The 16,510-nt window shown below is 43.7% G+C and overlaps 1 protein-coding gene across 2 annotated transcripts; it reads right to left on the reverse strand.

Moving 5' to 3' along the window:
* Positions 1–1,094: 1,094 nt before the first annotated feature.
* On the reverse strand, positions 1,095–13,990 carry BDH2 (3-hydroxybutyrate dehydrogenase 2). 2 transcript variants are annotated; one of them, XM_081925438.1, is made up of 10 exons: positions 13,897–13,990; positions 13,027–13,168; positions 11,195–11,273; positions 9,072–9,168; positions 8,534–8,642; positions 6,975–7,035; positions 5,102–5,215; positions 4,606–4,664; positions 3,554–3,646; positions 1,095–1,743 (listed from the first exon to the last, which is right to left on the reverse strand). In XM_081925438.1, exons 2-10 carry the CDS (start codon positions 13,096–13,098, stop codon positions 1,690–1,692), a joined length of 738 nt encoding a protein of 245 aa, XP_081781564.1. In that variant the 5' UTR covers positions 13,099–13,168; positions 13,897–13,990; the 3' UTR covers positions 1,095–1,689. The 2 variants fall into 2 exon arrangements, with proteins under 2 accessions (XP_081781564.1, XP_081781565.1); XM_081925439.1 differs by having other exon boundaries at positions 13,027–13,106; positions 13,897–13,980.
* Between the last annotated feature and the right edge of the window lie 2,520 nt (positions 13,991–16,510).

The following is a 16,510-nucleotide window of genomic DNA, read 5'->3' on the forward strand; positions in this document are numbered from 1 at the left end:
TCATGTTTATTTGTTCTTACACATAGCGGTCCATTAATAAAACAGCAAACATCTCCTCCACTGCAGCCTTAATGTATCATATTAATTACTTAAATGTCAGAGGAGCTCTGAAAAACCTTTTCCTTTCCACACTGATGCTGCAGTGGCATTCCACTGCCCCCCCAAAGCAGGTCTGAAAAAGTATTGCTGCAATGATTTGACAAACACGTATAGACAGGCTTGTAAAAAGCCAGTTAAGAAATGTTGGCAAGCTCTGTGAAAAGGATTAGTATGGAAACGAAAGCTCCTTCGCAGAGTGGCAATGGGATGGACCTCTTCCCACAGTTTCATGTTATGAGATGTTGAAAAAATGAATACCTGAAGTGGCCTTCCACCAACATGGGCCATTGGTCCACTTAGGTAAATATTGTCTCCTACAATGACTGCTCTCATGTAATCATTATTCCATGGGTGGGAAGCCTCTGGCCCAGGGTTCAAATGCAGCCCCTTCCAAGCTTCTCTAGCCTGTTAGATTCTCCCCAGGCCACCGCTGCCTCTGGCCTTGCTTCATGCATTTTTGCCTGGGTGGAATGTGTCCTGCAGCACTGATAATGCCTCTTGCTTCCTTTGATGGAAAGGTGTGTTTGTGTGCGTGTGGAAACTACCCTTCTATACAAAGGCGAAATTTACAATCACTGCTGTGCCCACTGTTGCCTCTGCCAAATATGGGCATGTGGCCCTGTGTAAAAAGACGCTCCCCTCTCTGAATTATAAGGTCTGCTACTAAAGCAAGGCGGCTGTTTTTCAGATGTACCCAGTTCTTTTACCCTGCACCAATCCCGGACGCAAGTCTGGCACAAGCTAGCAAACTCTGCACAGTGAGACAGGAAAAACAGTTTGAGTAAATGGTAAGCCTGTGATATCTTTTGAGGAAAAGTGAAAAGAGAGACACTGCAAGCGGCTTAAGCCTTCCTTTTGATTTCCAACCGGTAATTATTAAAAGCCTGTTTTTAGCTGTCAATTTCCATAGCCTTCCTTAATTCCGATGGCTCTCCGTGTTGTACAAGAGGAAGCAGGGTTCTACCCGCACATGCATGGAACTGAAAAGAACCACATTTAATTGGTAGTGGAATTAACTTTATTAGGCACTTGTAAGGCAATAACATGTAGCCATTCTGGAACAAAGGCACACCACGTAATTGTGAAACTGAAAGGGCCACCTAGTTCATCAAAGGAAGCTCCAGCAATAATAATGTTGAATTACAATAGATTCGGAAATCAAATTCTATGACTTAGAACTGCGATGAGGGTTTTTGATTCCATCTCTTGTATTAATCATTTTATTAATGCCAGGATGCTTCTGTTGCCATCACTAAAACTTTTTGCTTTATGCAACTGGCAGCGTTTGTTCTTTATGCTCCTTATTTGCCTCTGACCTCACTCTTCTGGATCCTCCCCATCCCACTATGTGCGTGCATGAGTGCGCACACCTAGCAACTTAGGATTACATGCATCTGATTGAAGTGGACACAAAAGCTGGAGTGAAGATGTCATGATAAATGAGAAACAAAATGTAAAACAAATCCATTGCGTAGAGAAAGACTGGATTAGCACCTATTAGACGGCTGATTAAATTGTTCATTTTAGGCATCAAAACCGTTGCAAGCTCTGACGTTCAGCATTTGCAAATAGAAATCTCCAGGTACCAGGTCACATGCTCCAGCCTCCATCAATGATGTACTCCCGGCCAGTCATGAATGCTGACTGAAGAAAGCAAGGACAAAGTTTGAGCATATAGCATTATTCAAGTCATTGTTTTCTCAGTAAATACAGTACTATAAATGTAGTGGTCCTGAAATATACTCAGAGTCGCAAAGTGATTTCATGCTCTTTATTCAGCTCATAGTGGTGAGGAGGAATGAATGTCCCCTCAAAGTATCTGCCTTATATACATTATTTACACAATGGGCTGCACATGATTGGCTAATTCCGGAATTCTATTGTAAGCCAATCAGGTTGTGGATTCACTTCTATCTGGAGCATGATTGGGTGGTTCCTACCAACCAATCATACTGCTGCATTGTTCTAGGACCAATCAGACTGCTGCATTCTGAATCCTATTGTTCTAGGACCAATCAGACTGCTGCAGTTTGGATCCTATTCAACTCAGTACATAACAGGTCCCAACCAATATTAAATGTTTCAGAAGCTGATTGAACTCCATATGACTAAATGACCATTGTGAAAGGATTAAGGCTGCAATATAAATCCTGTTTGGGTGGGACTGGAAGTGGAGGTAGATTGCCAGCAGTAGCCTGTGAAAATCCCCAAAATGGGGCCTTGTGCAGATGGGACTGAGACAACCCAGGAGCCGCTAGATTCTGAGCAGGCTCCACTGCCTTCACTTGATGGCACTGGGCCCAGTTACGACACCAGCTTCCATTAACATCAGTGCATTGCTCATTGCATTGATACTGTCATGCTTAGTTTGGCTCTCACTGGATGGGGCAAGGCAGCAGAGGGAGGAAGAGTTTGAGACAATTGTGCAAGTATGTAAGAAGGATCTTAAATTGTAGGGATTGCAACTACAGTTTGTCCCGAGCACACCCAGCCCCGGTGGAGACAAGCGATGGAAAGCATAGTTCTTTATTGACAAAGCACTTGGATTACATCTGTTCCTAAGGTGCAAGGAAGAGACACACCAGGGATGCAACAACACAACCACACACACCCTCATCTGACATGGTGCACGCAAGCAACTGACGTCTCCTGTGTGGCAGCTCCAGCTGCTTCCGTCACTGTAAACCCTTCCTTGTCCTTGGAGTCAGTGAGGGAGGAGATGGAGGAACTTCTAATGGCCCATCTCTCTCTGGGGCTGCCTCTTCCACCTCTTCGGCTTCCTGCAACTCTTCCCTAACCTCCTCTCCTCCGGTCCCTGACTGCCCAGGCTCTTTCCTCTGGCTCCTTCCTCACGGGTGGCACAACCCCACAAATCACTGACTCCTTTGTCTGGACCATCCTGTTCCACCAGCCTCCTCTGCCCACCCCTCCGACTCGCTGACACACTTTGGGATTCAAAACCCCACCTCGCTAACATTACTTGCTTCAAATTAAAGGTTCTGAGTGGCTGGAACAATAAACAAACACTTTATCTTGGTGCCATGAGTTTGCTATACAAACACCCCTCTCTACCCTCTTTCTAGACAAATAAGAGTTCAAGGAACTATTCCAGCCAGTCAAAAGCACTCAAACAAGAACTGGTGAGCAATGGGGCCTGTGGCTTGTTCTGGGGGCCAGAATGAGGGGGCCTAAGGCCCCCACCCAGTTCTATATTCTTCTTATTGTTGTTGTTGTTGTTACTACCGCTTGTGCTTCACCAGCAATTCCCAGGGTGGGTTGCAATAATTTAAATTTCAGAATTAGAAACAGCTGAAACCGATTACAGTCAAGGGAATAGGGTGGGCCCTGAAAACACATTATCTCAGCAAACAGAAGCTTGTTGGCACTAGCTGTTAGAGAGGCACTATTTCAGACAACCTGGTGTACTGCTATATGGCTGACCCATTGTACTTACTTCATCGGAAGCCAGGTATACAAACAGGTGGGCTACTTCTTCAGCTGTCCCAAACCTACCTATCCTTTGCCTGGCCATAAAGTCTTTCAGTGCCTGGAGATAAAAAGCATTCACTGCATCAATAAATCTAGACGTGGTTCTCATACACAGGACTTTCCCCTGGCATTATTTTTCATCATGCGATACTTCAAATCCACACCCAGATCATTTAGAATAGTTTGGAAGTTTCCCAAACTTCCATGCGAATGTTGTTCCCAAGATACTGTTCAAAGAAAATAGAGGGGAAAGCCAAGGCAAATTGAGACATCTAACTGCCAAGGTAAGCTGTACATGGGGTCAAGAGATGTCAATATTTATAAAGGAGGCTGCACTTCAACAGCTGCCAACAGGCAGAAGAGCATTCTGCCCCTTCTAAACGATAGGGTTGTGAGCTCAGTTGTTGCATTTAGGCAAGCCTAGCTCTGCCAGAGACTCACGAACCTCCCTTATAATCCTCTTACAGACAAAAGCTTTCTTTTCTGCTTTTGAATAACCACAGCCAGTTGTGTTATCTGACAAAACAGGCTAATATTAACGATGGTTTGCTTGCAACATGCCATTTTCACAAACCATGGTTTGAAGTTGGCTTGTTGCAAACAAATCATAGGAAAATAATTATGGTTTATTAGTGCTTAACTATAGTTAATGCAAACTGGAAACAGGAGGGGGAAATGTAAGCCTTCATGTAGGCTAGGCTCATTTCCATTACAACCAACTACGGTATTGTTTATGAATAAACCATAGGTGACTATGATGGCTAAACAAAGCCAATTAATACATTCTGCAAAAAAGGCTTGCGGTGAATAAGTTGCCTACATTCAGAGGTGAGGAGGATCTGCTTACTTTTTACATTTTACTCTACTTTTTACTCTATTGACTTGTTATAAATCCTGGGTACAAAATGGTGAAAAATGAATGTTTTGAAGCAGCCTGTGGAGAAGAAAGGTGCTTTAAATAGCTTATCACTGCCGGATTGTGTGTCATAATGCAAAAAATGAAATTGTATAGCCCACCTGTTCTGGATCAGGGCTGCCCTGGATTCTCTCCTGCAGAGAAGGAGTGTCAATAGTGCCTAAGAAAATACCCAAACATTAAAAAGAAGAAGAGTTTGGATTTGATATCCCGCCTTTCACTCCCTTTAAGGAGTCTCAAAGCAGCTAACATTCTCCTTTCCCTTCCTCCCCTACAACAAACACTCTGAGGTGAGTGAGGCTGAGTGACTTCAAAGAAGTGTGACTAGCCCAAGGTCACCCAGCAGCTGCATGTGGAGGAGCAGAGACGCGAACCCGGTTCACCAGATTACGAGACTACTGCTCTTAATCACTACACCACACCACACTGGCTCTCATGTATTAATTAAATGGCATCATGTATTTAAATGGTAACTCCTCTGTCAGAAAATATTAGTTACTTTAATAAATAGCCCAGAGGGATTCATCCTTGAAATGTAAACTTTAGATGCCTTTGCACGAACTTCAAACAGAACAAAGATGGTGGGATGCTTCTTACCAGGACAAACACAGTTGCATCTGATTCCTTCCCCAATGAAGTCCGAAGCTATGGATTTGGTAAGTCCAATAACTGCTGCCTTTGAGGTTCCATAGACACACCTCTTAACAGCTCCTGAGAAAGAGATCAGGGTGGGAATCAGGAAATCAAATCATACCAAAGAATGCAAAAGCTCATTTTGCATTTCTCTATAGCCTTCATTCTGCCTTCTCATTGGCTGTCTCTAAATAGTCTTGTGATGAGCTGAACTTCTATTCCCTGTTCTCTTCTAAAAACATATTGTACAAAGATCGATTTCTATAGAAGAAAGCTTGTGTGTGTGTGTGTTTGCATTCTGTGCCCCTGAGAATATTGCCATGCACTATTTAGATCCCATTTCTCCAGCTGTTCCATTTCTACCCAAGGTTTCTATTACTCGCAGATGTTGGGAGGTCACCCCAGTTTTGCCTCTTTCTGGTCAACCCATAAAAGCAAGGCTGTAAGATACCTGTGGCCCTCCACATGTGGTTGGACTACAACCTCCATCAGCCCCAGCCAGCTTGGATGATGGGCAGAGACAATGGAAGCTGGAGTGACCTGGAAACTACAACTAATCCAGAATGCGGCAGCTAGACTGGTGACTGGGAACGGCCACCAAGACCACATAACACCGGTCTTGAAAGACCTACACAATTCAAAGTGTTGGTGCTGACCTTTAAAGCCCTAAACGGCTTCGGTCCAGTATACCTGAAGGAGCATCCCCACCCCCATCGTTCTGCCTAGACACTGAGGTCCAGTGCTGAGGGCCTTCTGGCGGTTCCCTCGCTGCGAGAAGAGAAGTAACAGGGAACCAGGCAGAGGGCCTTCTCGGTAGTGGCACCCGCCCTGTGGAATGCCCTCCCACCAGATGTCAAAGAGAAAAACAACTACTAGACTTTTAGAAGACATCTGAAGGCAGCCCTGTTTAGGGAAGCTTTTCATGTTTACCAGGCTATTGTATTTTAATATTCTGTTGGAAGCTGCCCAGAGTGGCTGGGGAAACCCAGCCAGATGGGTGGGGTATAAATAATAAATAATTATTATTATATATTATTATCAACACCAACTTGGACACACCTAGTGATGCTTGCCATGGTACAAGTGTTAAGCAGAGGCAGATGTTTCCAGAGTGCAGCCTTGGCTCTAAGAAGCCACTCTAGCCATCAAAATGTAATGGATGTGGCACACCAAGTATTCATGGAGCTGCCCTAAAGTGACAACAGCTTCCTTTATAAAAGGTCAGAAATGGCACTCCTCACTGTGGCTGGGCTATATAGACTCATCTTAAAAACTTGGCTATATGCAACAACATCTCTGTAATTTGTGGGGTTTTTTATATACTGAATATGCTCTGTGTATGGTTCTGTTATTGTTTGTGTGGTTAACATTTTAGTTTCTACAGACGTTTATGATAGGTCAATAATATAATAAAATAAGAAACAGCATGCCATGTCCTGCATAGTGAAAACTTTGTTTTGTCATGTCAAATTTATAACCTGCTTCCCCATTCCAAGGAAGCCCATGGCAACTCACAATAATCAAAATACATAGGAACATTTTGAAACAAATCTTTAACATGCTAAAAGACAGCAAGTAGTTCCTGCAGTAATAAACCTTCATAAAATGTGGGGCTTTTTATGCACTGGGTACCCGTCACTTGCATCTAAGTCCCCACCAAGATGAATACAGATATTCATGTGAAATGTCCCTTAGATTGGTATTAGACCAACAGGACACCAGAAGGACATAGCCCCCAAATATCCTATATCACAGGCACCAGTCCATTTTAAAATATGTGTAAAATAAGGTAAGGATGACATGAACCTTGCTGTGCTTAAACTGCGAAGCTACTGACCTTTGATACTAGATACCACAGAAGACATGTTGATGATGTTACCAGATTTTTCCGCCAGCATCTATTTAAAAAATGCAAACACAAAATGTTTTGACACCACAAGAACACCAAGCAGATGACTATGAGGAAAAGCTTTGCTGGATCAGGGGAAAGAAAGGCCAGTCTAGGTCAGCATTCCGTTCTCACAGTGGCCAACAAGAAGCCTATGGGAAGCCCATAAGCAAGACATTCATGTAATACTGTGTCATTTTAAACAATTAAATTGAACTTTGGGTTCACAAATGTAGTTTATCTTTTCTTTTTTTTAAAGGTGCAATTGAACTGAAAAAGAAAGCTTTTGTCAGATGCTTTAAAACTTCACACACAAAGATAATAGAGGGATTAACACAAATTTGATGGGCAAATGAAAGATCTACCGGTATATGCTGTTGGTCTCATGCCAAGAGTCTCATGGCCAGTGATGGAATACGTAGTGAGGTTCTCTGCTCTCACCTTATTTCATTAAAACTGATGGCATGATAAGCTGTCCCATGACAGGATAATTCTTTAAGGCCTTCCCCCCAACATCCTTTCATTTGCACATACATTGCTCACGATAGTCCTATGTGATTCTGTTTAATGCTCTTTGCACCCGCAAAAGTTTTGGGACGGCCACATTGCTTCATTTCCCATCAGTGCATATCCTGCAACATCCTGCTGAAATTCTCTCACTTTTTATGTCACAAATGTCCTGAGGGATTGAGGGGGCGGGGGGGCGCGTTTCCCACCTTGGTTGCACTATAGTCTCTCTGGACAACAATAATGTGATAGCATTGGGGGAGGATCACAACACACATCAAAGCAGAATTAATCCACCTGTAATGAACAATGGTCAAAACCATGTTGCAGAACACACCTGCGATAAAACACTAGTGTGGAGGGCCCCCAGAAGAAATGCTTCAGAAAAATTGTTATTGGGTACCTAGCAATTTGAAAGCACATCAAAGTGCAAGTAGATAAATAGGTACCGCTCTGGCGGGAAGGTAAACGGCGTTTCTGGTTCGCCAGAAGCAGCTTAGTCATGCTGGCCACATAAAGCAAGATGAGTGCCACAACCGCAGAGCAATAAAGCAAGATGAGTGCCACAACCCCAGAGTCGGTCATGACTGGACCTAATGGTCAGGGGTCCCTTTACCTTTACCTTTTATGGTACAGTAAATAACTAAAAAAAATTATTAAATTATTAGGAGGAGGTTAGACTAAGGCCCCATCTGCACTATATATTTAAAGCGGAATCATACCAGGTTAAACAGTCATGACTTTCCCCAATAAATCTTGGGAAGTATTGTTTGCTAAAGGCTCTGAGAGTTGTTAGGAGACTCATATCCCCCTCCCAAGTGCTACAATTCCCAGAGTTCCCTGGGAAGAGAGATGGATTGTGAAACCACTCTGAGAATTGTAAGTTGCAAATATTATCTCGGCCTGGCTCCTTCTCCTCTTACATCACTTTTACCAGCCCTTTACTGAGCACATAGTGAACTACACCTCTAAAGGATAAGAGAACAGCATGTTGGCCTTACCTTAGGCAGGAATGTTTTGATCATCAGATACATACTGCGAACGTTGACGTTCATAGTGAAATCCCAGTCTTTTTCCTCACATTCCAAAATGGTCCCCGTACTGACAAATCTGGCATAAAAGACACAAGGAACAACAGGTTATTTTCCTGTGCTTTCAGGGCTTTTCAAATATACCTTCAGCGGCTGAAGTTGTCCAGGCTTTTATTTTATTTTAGTTATTTTTATGCTGCTTACGTTGTCAAAGCTTCTAAAGCCATATACCTGGGTGGATATATCTTTTCCTGGTCAGTGGGCTGAACTCTCATCTCCTCACCCTTGCAGGGTCAAATTTGACAGGTGGGCCGCGTTGCCCACTTTTCATAGAATCGTTGAGTTGGAAGGGACCACGAGGGTCATAGTAACATCAGGCAGTACTGAACTTTGAAGCTCCAATTGTTGGGACTTCAAAGCACAGTGCGGGGGTGTTTGAAAGCCCAGTGCTTCTGTTTTAAAAAGCACATTGAAAAGGAAAGGCAATTGACCCACGACGGCAGCTTACCCTGCAATATTACATAGAACGTCAATTCTCATCACTTCCTTGGCCAGTTTTTCAATTTGTTCTTTGTTGGTGACATCCAGCACACGAACCTGGATGCCTGTTGAGGAAATCAGCATATCAGAATAGGCAATATTGTTTTGATTTCATGATAAAGGATGATTACCTTGCATGTATGTACACATCTGTGCAGTGAGCGACTCTGCACATACAAATTAATTCATGTAAGTGTTCTGCCTGTTGCCTTTGTCCATGGAGTTTTCTTGGCAGGGATACTGGAGTGGCTTGCTGGTTCCTGCTCCAGGAACCTTATCGTTAAAGCCATGGTTTTCCCAGTAGTGATGTATGGAAGTGAGAGCTGGACCATAAAGAAGGCTGATCGCCAAAGAATTGATGCTTTTGAATTATGTTGCTGGAGGAGACTCTTGAGAGTCCCATGGGCTGCAAGAAGATCAAACCTATCCATTCTTAGGGAAATCAGCCCTGAGTGCTCACTGGAAGGACAGATCATGAAGCTGAGGCTCCAATACTTTGGCCACCTTATGAGAAGAAAAGACTCCCTGGAAAGGACCCTGGTGTTGGGAAAGGTGGAGGGCACAAGGAGAAGGGGACGACAGAGGAATGAGATGGTTGGGCAATGTTCTCGAAGCTACAAACATGAGTCTGACCAAACTGCGGGAGGCAGTGGAAGACAGGAGTGCCTGGCGTGCTCTGGTCCATGGGGTCATGAAGAGTTGGAAGCAACTAAACGACTAAACAACAACAAAGTGTTCTGCAGAGCTAGAAGCTCAGTTGTACAGGGTTCTCCATCACATGAAGCACTCACTTGTGTAGGGTTGTATGCAGAGAGGAGACCCTTTTTCGGGCCCTTGGCTCTGTGCATGAAGTGCGGTCAGTGGGCATATTCATGCCCTTCTTCCAAGACAACTTCATGAGAAGAGAAGTTGCGAAAGGAGCTAGAATGTCAATATATTTCCATTAAAGTCAACAGGACTTCCAGGGGCAGCGTGATCATGTTTCGCAGAAATTCTCCCAGCTCTACGTGGGTGGCTTTCATCCCCATCAGTGTAAATATAGGCCTAATGCACACAGCTCCACCTGAATCTTGATGAATAATTTCCTTCAGTAGAAAAAGTGTTGTTGTTTTTCTGCATCAGAGTTTAACAAAAGAAAATTAACACTACCCAGGTGTCAGCAGCTTAATAACTATAATCAAACCATTATTGCTGAGTAATACAGATGACAGAAAGTGCTATTAAGCTTTATTTCTTTGCTACAAAACTTGGATTTATCTGAAGCCAGGCAATGCTCTGAAAGGGTTCAGTTAACAACCTCAGGTCAGGACTTTTATTTTTCATTTTTAGAGGCAAGGGAATTTGATTGGGAATTTGCTGGCAAGCCCAGCAGTGTTTAAGGCTAATTTTATAAGGTACCTACAACACATGTTTTACTTGGAAGCAAACCTTACAGAGTACAAAGATATTGACTCATACCCTCCAGTATTCCTCAGATGGAAATAGGGACATTTCTCACCCCTCCGGTCCTCCTTGACCCCCACAATTTTGTCGTCCCCCTCCACCACAGAGCATTTCCTCCACCACTGTACCAAAGGGACACAGCACACACACCCTCCATAGCCCTGAAAACGCCCCTTAATCCCGATTTTATTTTTATTATTTTCTTACAAAAAGAAAAACACGCACCAATAAATCAATTTTAGAAGGGGGCAAGATTAGATACAGATGCACAAAGCATTTTTTTAAAAAAATAATAATTCAAAACTCCTTGAGCTCCACTCTTCCCTTTTCTAATAAAATGCATTTTTGCATATTATTTTCACTATTATATATATTTATATGCGCACTTTACACTAGTATATGTATTTATGTACATATTACTTGGCTGGAGAACTACACTGCAAAATTCAGAGAAGCACGGATTTCAATGGACATCTTGTTTCAAATTCTGCAAATTAGGTAAGTTCACCTTTAAACGTGAAATGCATTGGACAGCCCACCCCAATTGCTCTTCAGAAGGTATATTTCTGTTCTGCTCTACTCTACTCCACTCCCCAAATCCATCCAAAATCTGAAGCAGGCTCAGGCTCAAAATAACTAAAGAAATACCTGGATAGGCTTCCAGTTCTCTGAGTTTGGATTCATTGATATCTGTAGCAATGACCTTGGCTCCTTCCTTTGCAAAAGCCTTTCAAAACCAAACCAAATGTAGTTAATATCTGAACAGATTAAAACATGGGCTCTGCCTTCTAGCTGCCATGGATAGTTAGCTGGTTTGATAATGTTCTGATTGTTGTGAGGAGCTGCCATCAAAACATCAAACACAGAGTTAGGTAAGACTGATTTCTCAAAGAATTGGATTCAAATGACACATCCTCTCACTGCATTTATAGTCCAATCAAAGCTCTATTGTTATTGTCACAATCAAGTGGCATATAAATTATGAGAAATAAATAAAATATTTTTGTATTTGGAATATTCTGTTCCTAAATACAAAGGCATTTTCACAGACCATCTGTCATGGATGCTTTAGCTGACATCCCTGCATTGCAACTAGACGACCCCCAGGGTCTCTTACAACTCTACAATTCTGTGATTCTATGATTGGACAGGTTGGTTTGGGCTGATGAGAGCAGGAGTCCAATGGTGTCTGTAGCGCCACTGGTTCCCCATCCCTGGTTTACACTCCCTGGCTCTGATCGCTTGAAGATTTTCCCTTTGTGATTTCTTCCCTCCCTCAGAGCGGAGGCTTACCTAGGCTCCCTTGTGCCCTTGGCAAGCTGTACTGGCATTTGGCACCATACCCCTTGCACCCTTTCCAAGTGGGACCACTCACACTTCTAATAGTGACTGGGGAAGTTGCTGCAATGGGGAGGTTGCTGCAGAGTTGCTGCGATGGCCCACGCCAGCGACTGGATGCCTCCAACGAGGAACCCAGAGGAGCCTGGATGCCTTGCCCAGAGCAGCGGAGGGGCAGCCAAGGGAGCACACTGTTAGAATTCCTGCTCCATGATTGCAGTCATGGGATTTTTGTCTTTCACATGACGTGGTATGTTTTGACTCCACAGAGTGGGAAGTGATGGAGACAGGGTGTTTGTGTTACTGGGTTCCGTGAAGTGGGACTATTGTTCTTTGTTCTTTCTCTCTTTGCTGTCTGATGCTAGAGAGAGAGGGAGCCATGCCGTGTGTGTTTATATGTAAATAAAGTAGATTAGCCAAAACGCTGAATTGCTGAAGTCTGTCACATGCATGATGTGCATACTCTGCAGATCCCTAAGTGTGCTGGTGTTGGTTGGCATCGGTCGCTGTGATGTTTGGGCTGAAGAAAGCTTATGAAGCTCCTGAACAATTGACCAGGAGGGAGGGAACATGCAGGTCAGGCATGTGTCCAGTTCAGGGTCCTACTCGAGTGTAGGCTAAACTCCTGACACACACAGATAGATGGCCTTCTAGCCACTCCAAACTAGAGTGGAAAGGCATGATTTTTCACCCCCATGGCCTGCGCCAACCCCTAGGTCAGGGGTAGGCAACCTAAGGCTCATGGGCCACAAGCGGCCCACGGGGGTCATTTAACTGGCCCACAAACTGCCCACTCGGCGAGTCCCCATGCGCTGTGCTAAACTGGCACAGCGCGGCATGGGGACTCACTTCTGTGGCACCGGAAATCATGTCTGCACAGACACGGATGCCGGAAATCGCATCTGCACAGACGCAGAAAATGGCGGGCGCGCACTCTCACTCCAGCCCACGGAGGGGGCTCCGCGGCAGTGAACAGGCTCAGGCAAGGTAAACCTTGCTGACCCCTGCCCTAGGTACTCTCCTGCTCCTGCTCACCGCTATCTAAATACATTCAAGCACAAGTACATTTGTGACAGCTGCTTGCAGATGCATTTGTACAAAATCCAACCCAAAGCAAACCCAGTAAGAGTTCTCGGACTTACAATAGCTGTGGCTCGCCCAATTCCTTGTGCTGCAGCAGTCATCAGTATTACCTTCCCATCCAGCCGGCCCATCGTGCCCCCTGTAGGTGATTCAAGGAGATTGTGGTATCTGATTCACCAGTGCCAACTACAGAAGGAACAGCTGCAAGAAATGCACATTATCTTTCATGCTGGTTGTAGAGCCAATCACACACGTATTTCAATATATTTGCAGGGTTTTTGCGTAACTAGGAGCTGATCAACTGCTTTTAATATATTTGTTGCATGCCACCACAAGCTCAGAGAGGTGCGAGACTCCAGGTCTGGTTTCCTCGGTATGAGGGATAGCAGAGACTCCAAGGAAGGAGAGCCTTGCTGTCATAAAGTTATTCCTGGTGTTGAGTTGGAATCTCCTTCCTGGTAGCTTGAATCCATTGGTTTGGGTCCTACTCCAGAGCAGGAGAAAACAAGCTTGTCCCATCCTCCATGTGACAGTCCTTTAGATATATGGTTGCCCTGCTTTGCACATATCCCAGCTTGTCAACATCCTTCTTAAATTGTGCTGCCCAGAACTGGACACTGTACTCCAGGTGTGGTCTGACCAAGGCAGAACGGAGCAGGATTAGCACTTCCCTGGTTAAGCATATGGCTAGACATTTGCTCTGAGTCCTTTATTTAACAATAACAACAACAATACTCTTATTATTTATATACCACCCATATGACTGGGTTATTTTACTTATTTTCCACATGGCAAAACCTTTTTCTAAAGGCAGAGATAATTCAAAGCTACTTATGCTTGCAGACAATTCTCATCTGCCAGAATCCATTCTCAAATGAAAGAGTCTATTATTTGTAAAGAAAAGGAACAAGAATGGAGGAAAAATTTACCTCAGGAGTGCTGTGAAGACCTCTTTGGAGACCTTTGTCCAGGAGGCGGTTACTTGTGTTTTTCAGAGAGCATGCTGGGATTCAACTCAAGTGTGCTGGAAAATTGCTTCCGAGTTAAGATAAGTCGTTGCCGTGGTAGACGTAAATACTGCCATCTAGTGAAGTTTAGGGTTAAGCTACTTTATGGCAATGCATAAAAGACTGTTGGCATCAGACTTATGAACAAAGACAACTGGCAAAACGGCACTGCTTTCAATTAACCGGAGAGGAGTTTAAATATATGTCTAATATATCTCTAATTCATGCTACTGTCGAAAGGCTAAGAGCCAGAGCTTTCCAAACTGGGTGTGTCGGCTGCAGTGTGTAGATGTGTTGCGCAGACACTCCCCATGCTACTCTTGGGGCTGGAAAGGGGTTAGTTTAACCTCTAGTTTGCTAGTAAAACTGAATTACTGTGTTGCAAAATTATGCATGTCTAAAAAATGTGTCACCCACATGGAAAGTTCTGGCCAAAATGGATTGACCAAGATGCTAGGATCAGGATAGCTAACAGGTCTCATTTTTTGTGCTAGATGTAATTCATAAAAATTGTTCAGCAGAGTTGGCCATGCCACACAAATGAATTAGATAAAATTACGGTACATCTGGTTGTATTTAATACAGCACTCCCTAAATCTGTTCTCATGGCTCCCTCAACCACCTGGAGCAGATTTGGGGGGGGGGGGCAGGTGGAGCATGTGTAGAGAGGAGTGCGAAAAATTCAAACTGAAATTGCTCCACTCACATTTAGTTGAATACTGCCCACTGCACTGAATGAACAGCAATAAATTACTTCTAAAAAGAAAAGATTATATGAATGTGCAAGCTCCACCATGCTGGCTTTGAGAAGGACATGACTGAGAAAGTGCTACATCTACCTATTTTAATTTTTATTACTATTGGCAGTTGCCAGCTATACTAAGGCGAATCTCAGGGAATGCAGACCATGCTGAGGGTTGTGCAAACCATCAGAAAAAAGGAAGCTTATTTCTATACCAGGCTAAACTCATTTACCTCACAAGGAAACAAGCAGATTCTGCAACTTGCATACACTTAGGCAAACATCCACATGTATTCTGCCAATGGCCATCGGCACACCAATTTAAAATCTTGCTTAGGTCTTGCTTCTGATTTTTATCAATTTACAGTCATACATTAGCAACTAGAACAGAGGTTCCCAAATTGTGGTCCATGAACTTCATTCAGGTCTGCCTTAATATTCACTTAAATTTTTATTTGTAATTTTTGTTGCTTTTTTTATTTCCCATATTGTCATTTATGGTATTATTTGAGTTCTATGGAATGCAAACTGTAGTACAATGAAACACAATAAAAGCAGCAGTAAAAATGCAATTAAAGATCATCCATTGTCCCATTGCATCATGTTACAATTGCTACAACAGGCCGAAAAGCCATTAAATGGTCACAAAGACCCTCAGCAATTTTCAAGTGATCCATGGAAGTTTGGGAACCATATCTAGAAACCTTTAAAAAATGCATCTCTTTTGTCTATGGCAGGCTTACCAACGGGACCCTGGAAGCTAACATGCGCTGTGTAACTCACCGCTTGGTAACCTTGTGTTGCCTGTCTTATCTAGGATTTAGCCTTCACATATTTTCACTTCTTTAAAGGGAGGATGAACCAGTATCAGTGGAGCTGTAATGCCAGACACTCAGCTTTCTACCACAAGTTTAGCATAAGGAAAACAGTGTTCATGGCTCAGTGATATTCTACCGGCCATGTAATAGGGAAGTGGATCATGCTGCATAACTCAGTCCCATCTCAGCTGTGGGCCCTATGCTTTCATCAGTGTGGAACTCCTCTTTGTGAAGGGGATGCTGGGATACTCAGGACCATTCCTTGCATCAACTGGCAGGGGAATCTGATGGGATTCTCCTTGCTGTGGCAAGTGACTGAGGCGATAACGAGGCTTTCAAAGCTAGCATAGGGGAAATGGGAAAATATTTGAGCAGAGGTTAGAGATGGGATTTCTGCTTCATGCTAACCATTTAACACCTTGCAAGACTGCTTGCTGGCTGAAGACCTTTGTTTAAAGCTCAGAGCTCTACAAGCAGCCTATTTTATTCAGAAGCAAGCACCGAGTTAAATGGAGCTAACCCCCCACGGAACAGTTCATAGGACTAGTCATGCACGAGGTTGGATTAATAACCCAAATCCAGGCCATCCGATCCAAATTCCAGCACTCTGACTGCTATACCAGCTTTTGTCAGCTCAGGGATCAACTACAGCTGCCTACATTTTTGGACTCCCCTTGGAGATGTGGCTACGGAGCGGTTGTCATGATGAGCTCACACACATCTCAATTTACCTCTGTACCATCACACTTTAGAAAGATGACTTCAGTTTCAACAACAGAAATATTTGTGCAAAGGTATTCTTTATGGACTGCAAGAAGATCAAACCATCCATTCTTAAGGAGATCAGCCCTGAGTGCTCACTGGAAGGACAGATCGTGAAGCTGAGGCTCCAATACTTTGGCCACCTCATGAGAAGAGAAGACTCCCTGGAAAAGACCCTGATGTTGGGAAAGATGGAGGGCACAAGGAGAAGGGG

This window comes from Podarcis melisellensis, assembly GCF_964234715.1.
Source record: "Podarcis melisellensis genome assembly, chromosome: 9".
NCBI lineage: Eukaryota > Metazoa > Chordata > Lepidosauria > Squamata > Lacertidae > Podarcis > Podarcis melisellensis.

Coding starts and splice junctions, on each gene's coding strand:
- BDH2 (XM_081925438.1), bottom strand. CDS start 13,098: ATGGGCCGGCTGGATGGGAAGGTAATACTGATGACTGCTGCAGCACAA. Junction 7,036..8,533: donor TCAAAACATTCCTGCCTAAG/GTAAGGCCAACA, acceptor TTTTTTAAATAG/ATGCTGGCGGAAAAATCTGG. Junction 3,647..4,605: donor GCAGCCCTGATCCAGAACAG/GTGGGCTATACA, acceptor TTTTATCTCCAG/GCACTGAAAGACTTTATGGC.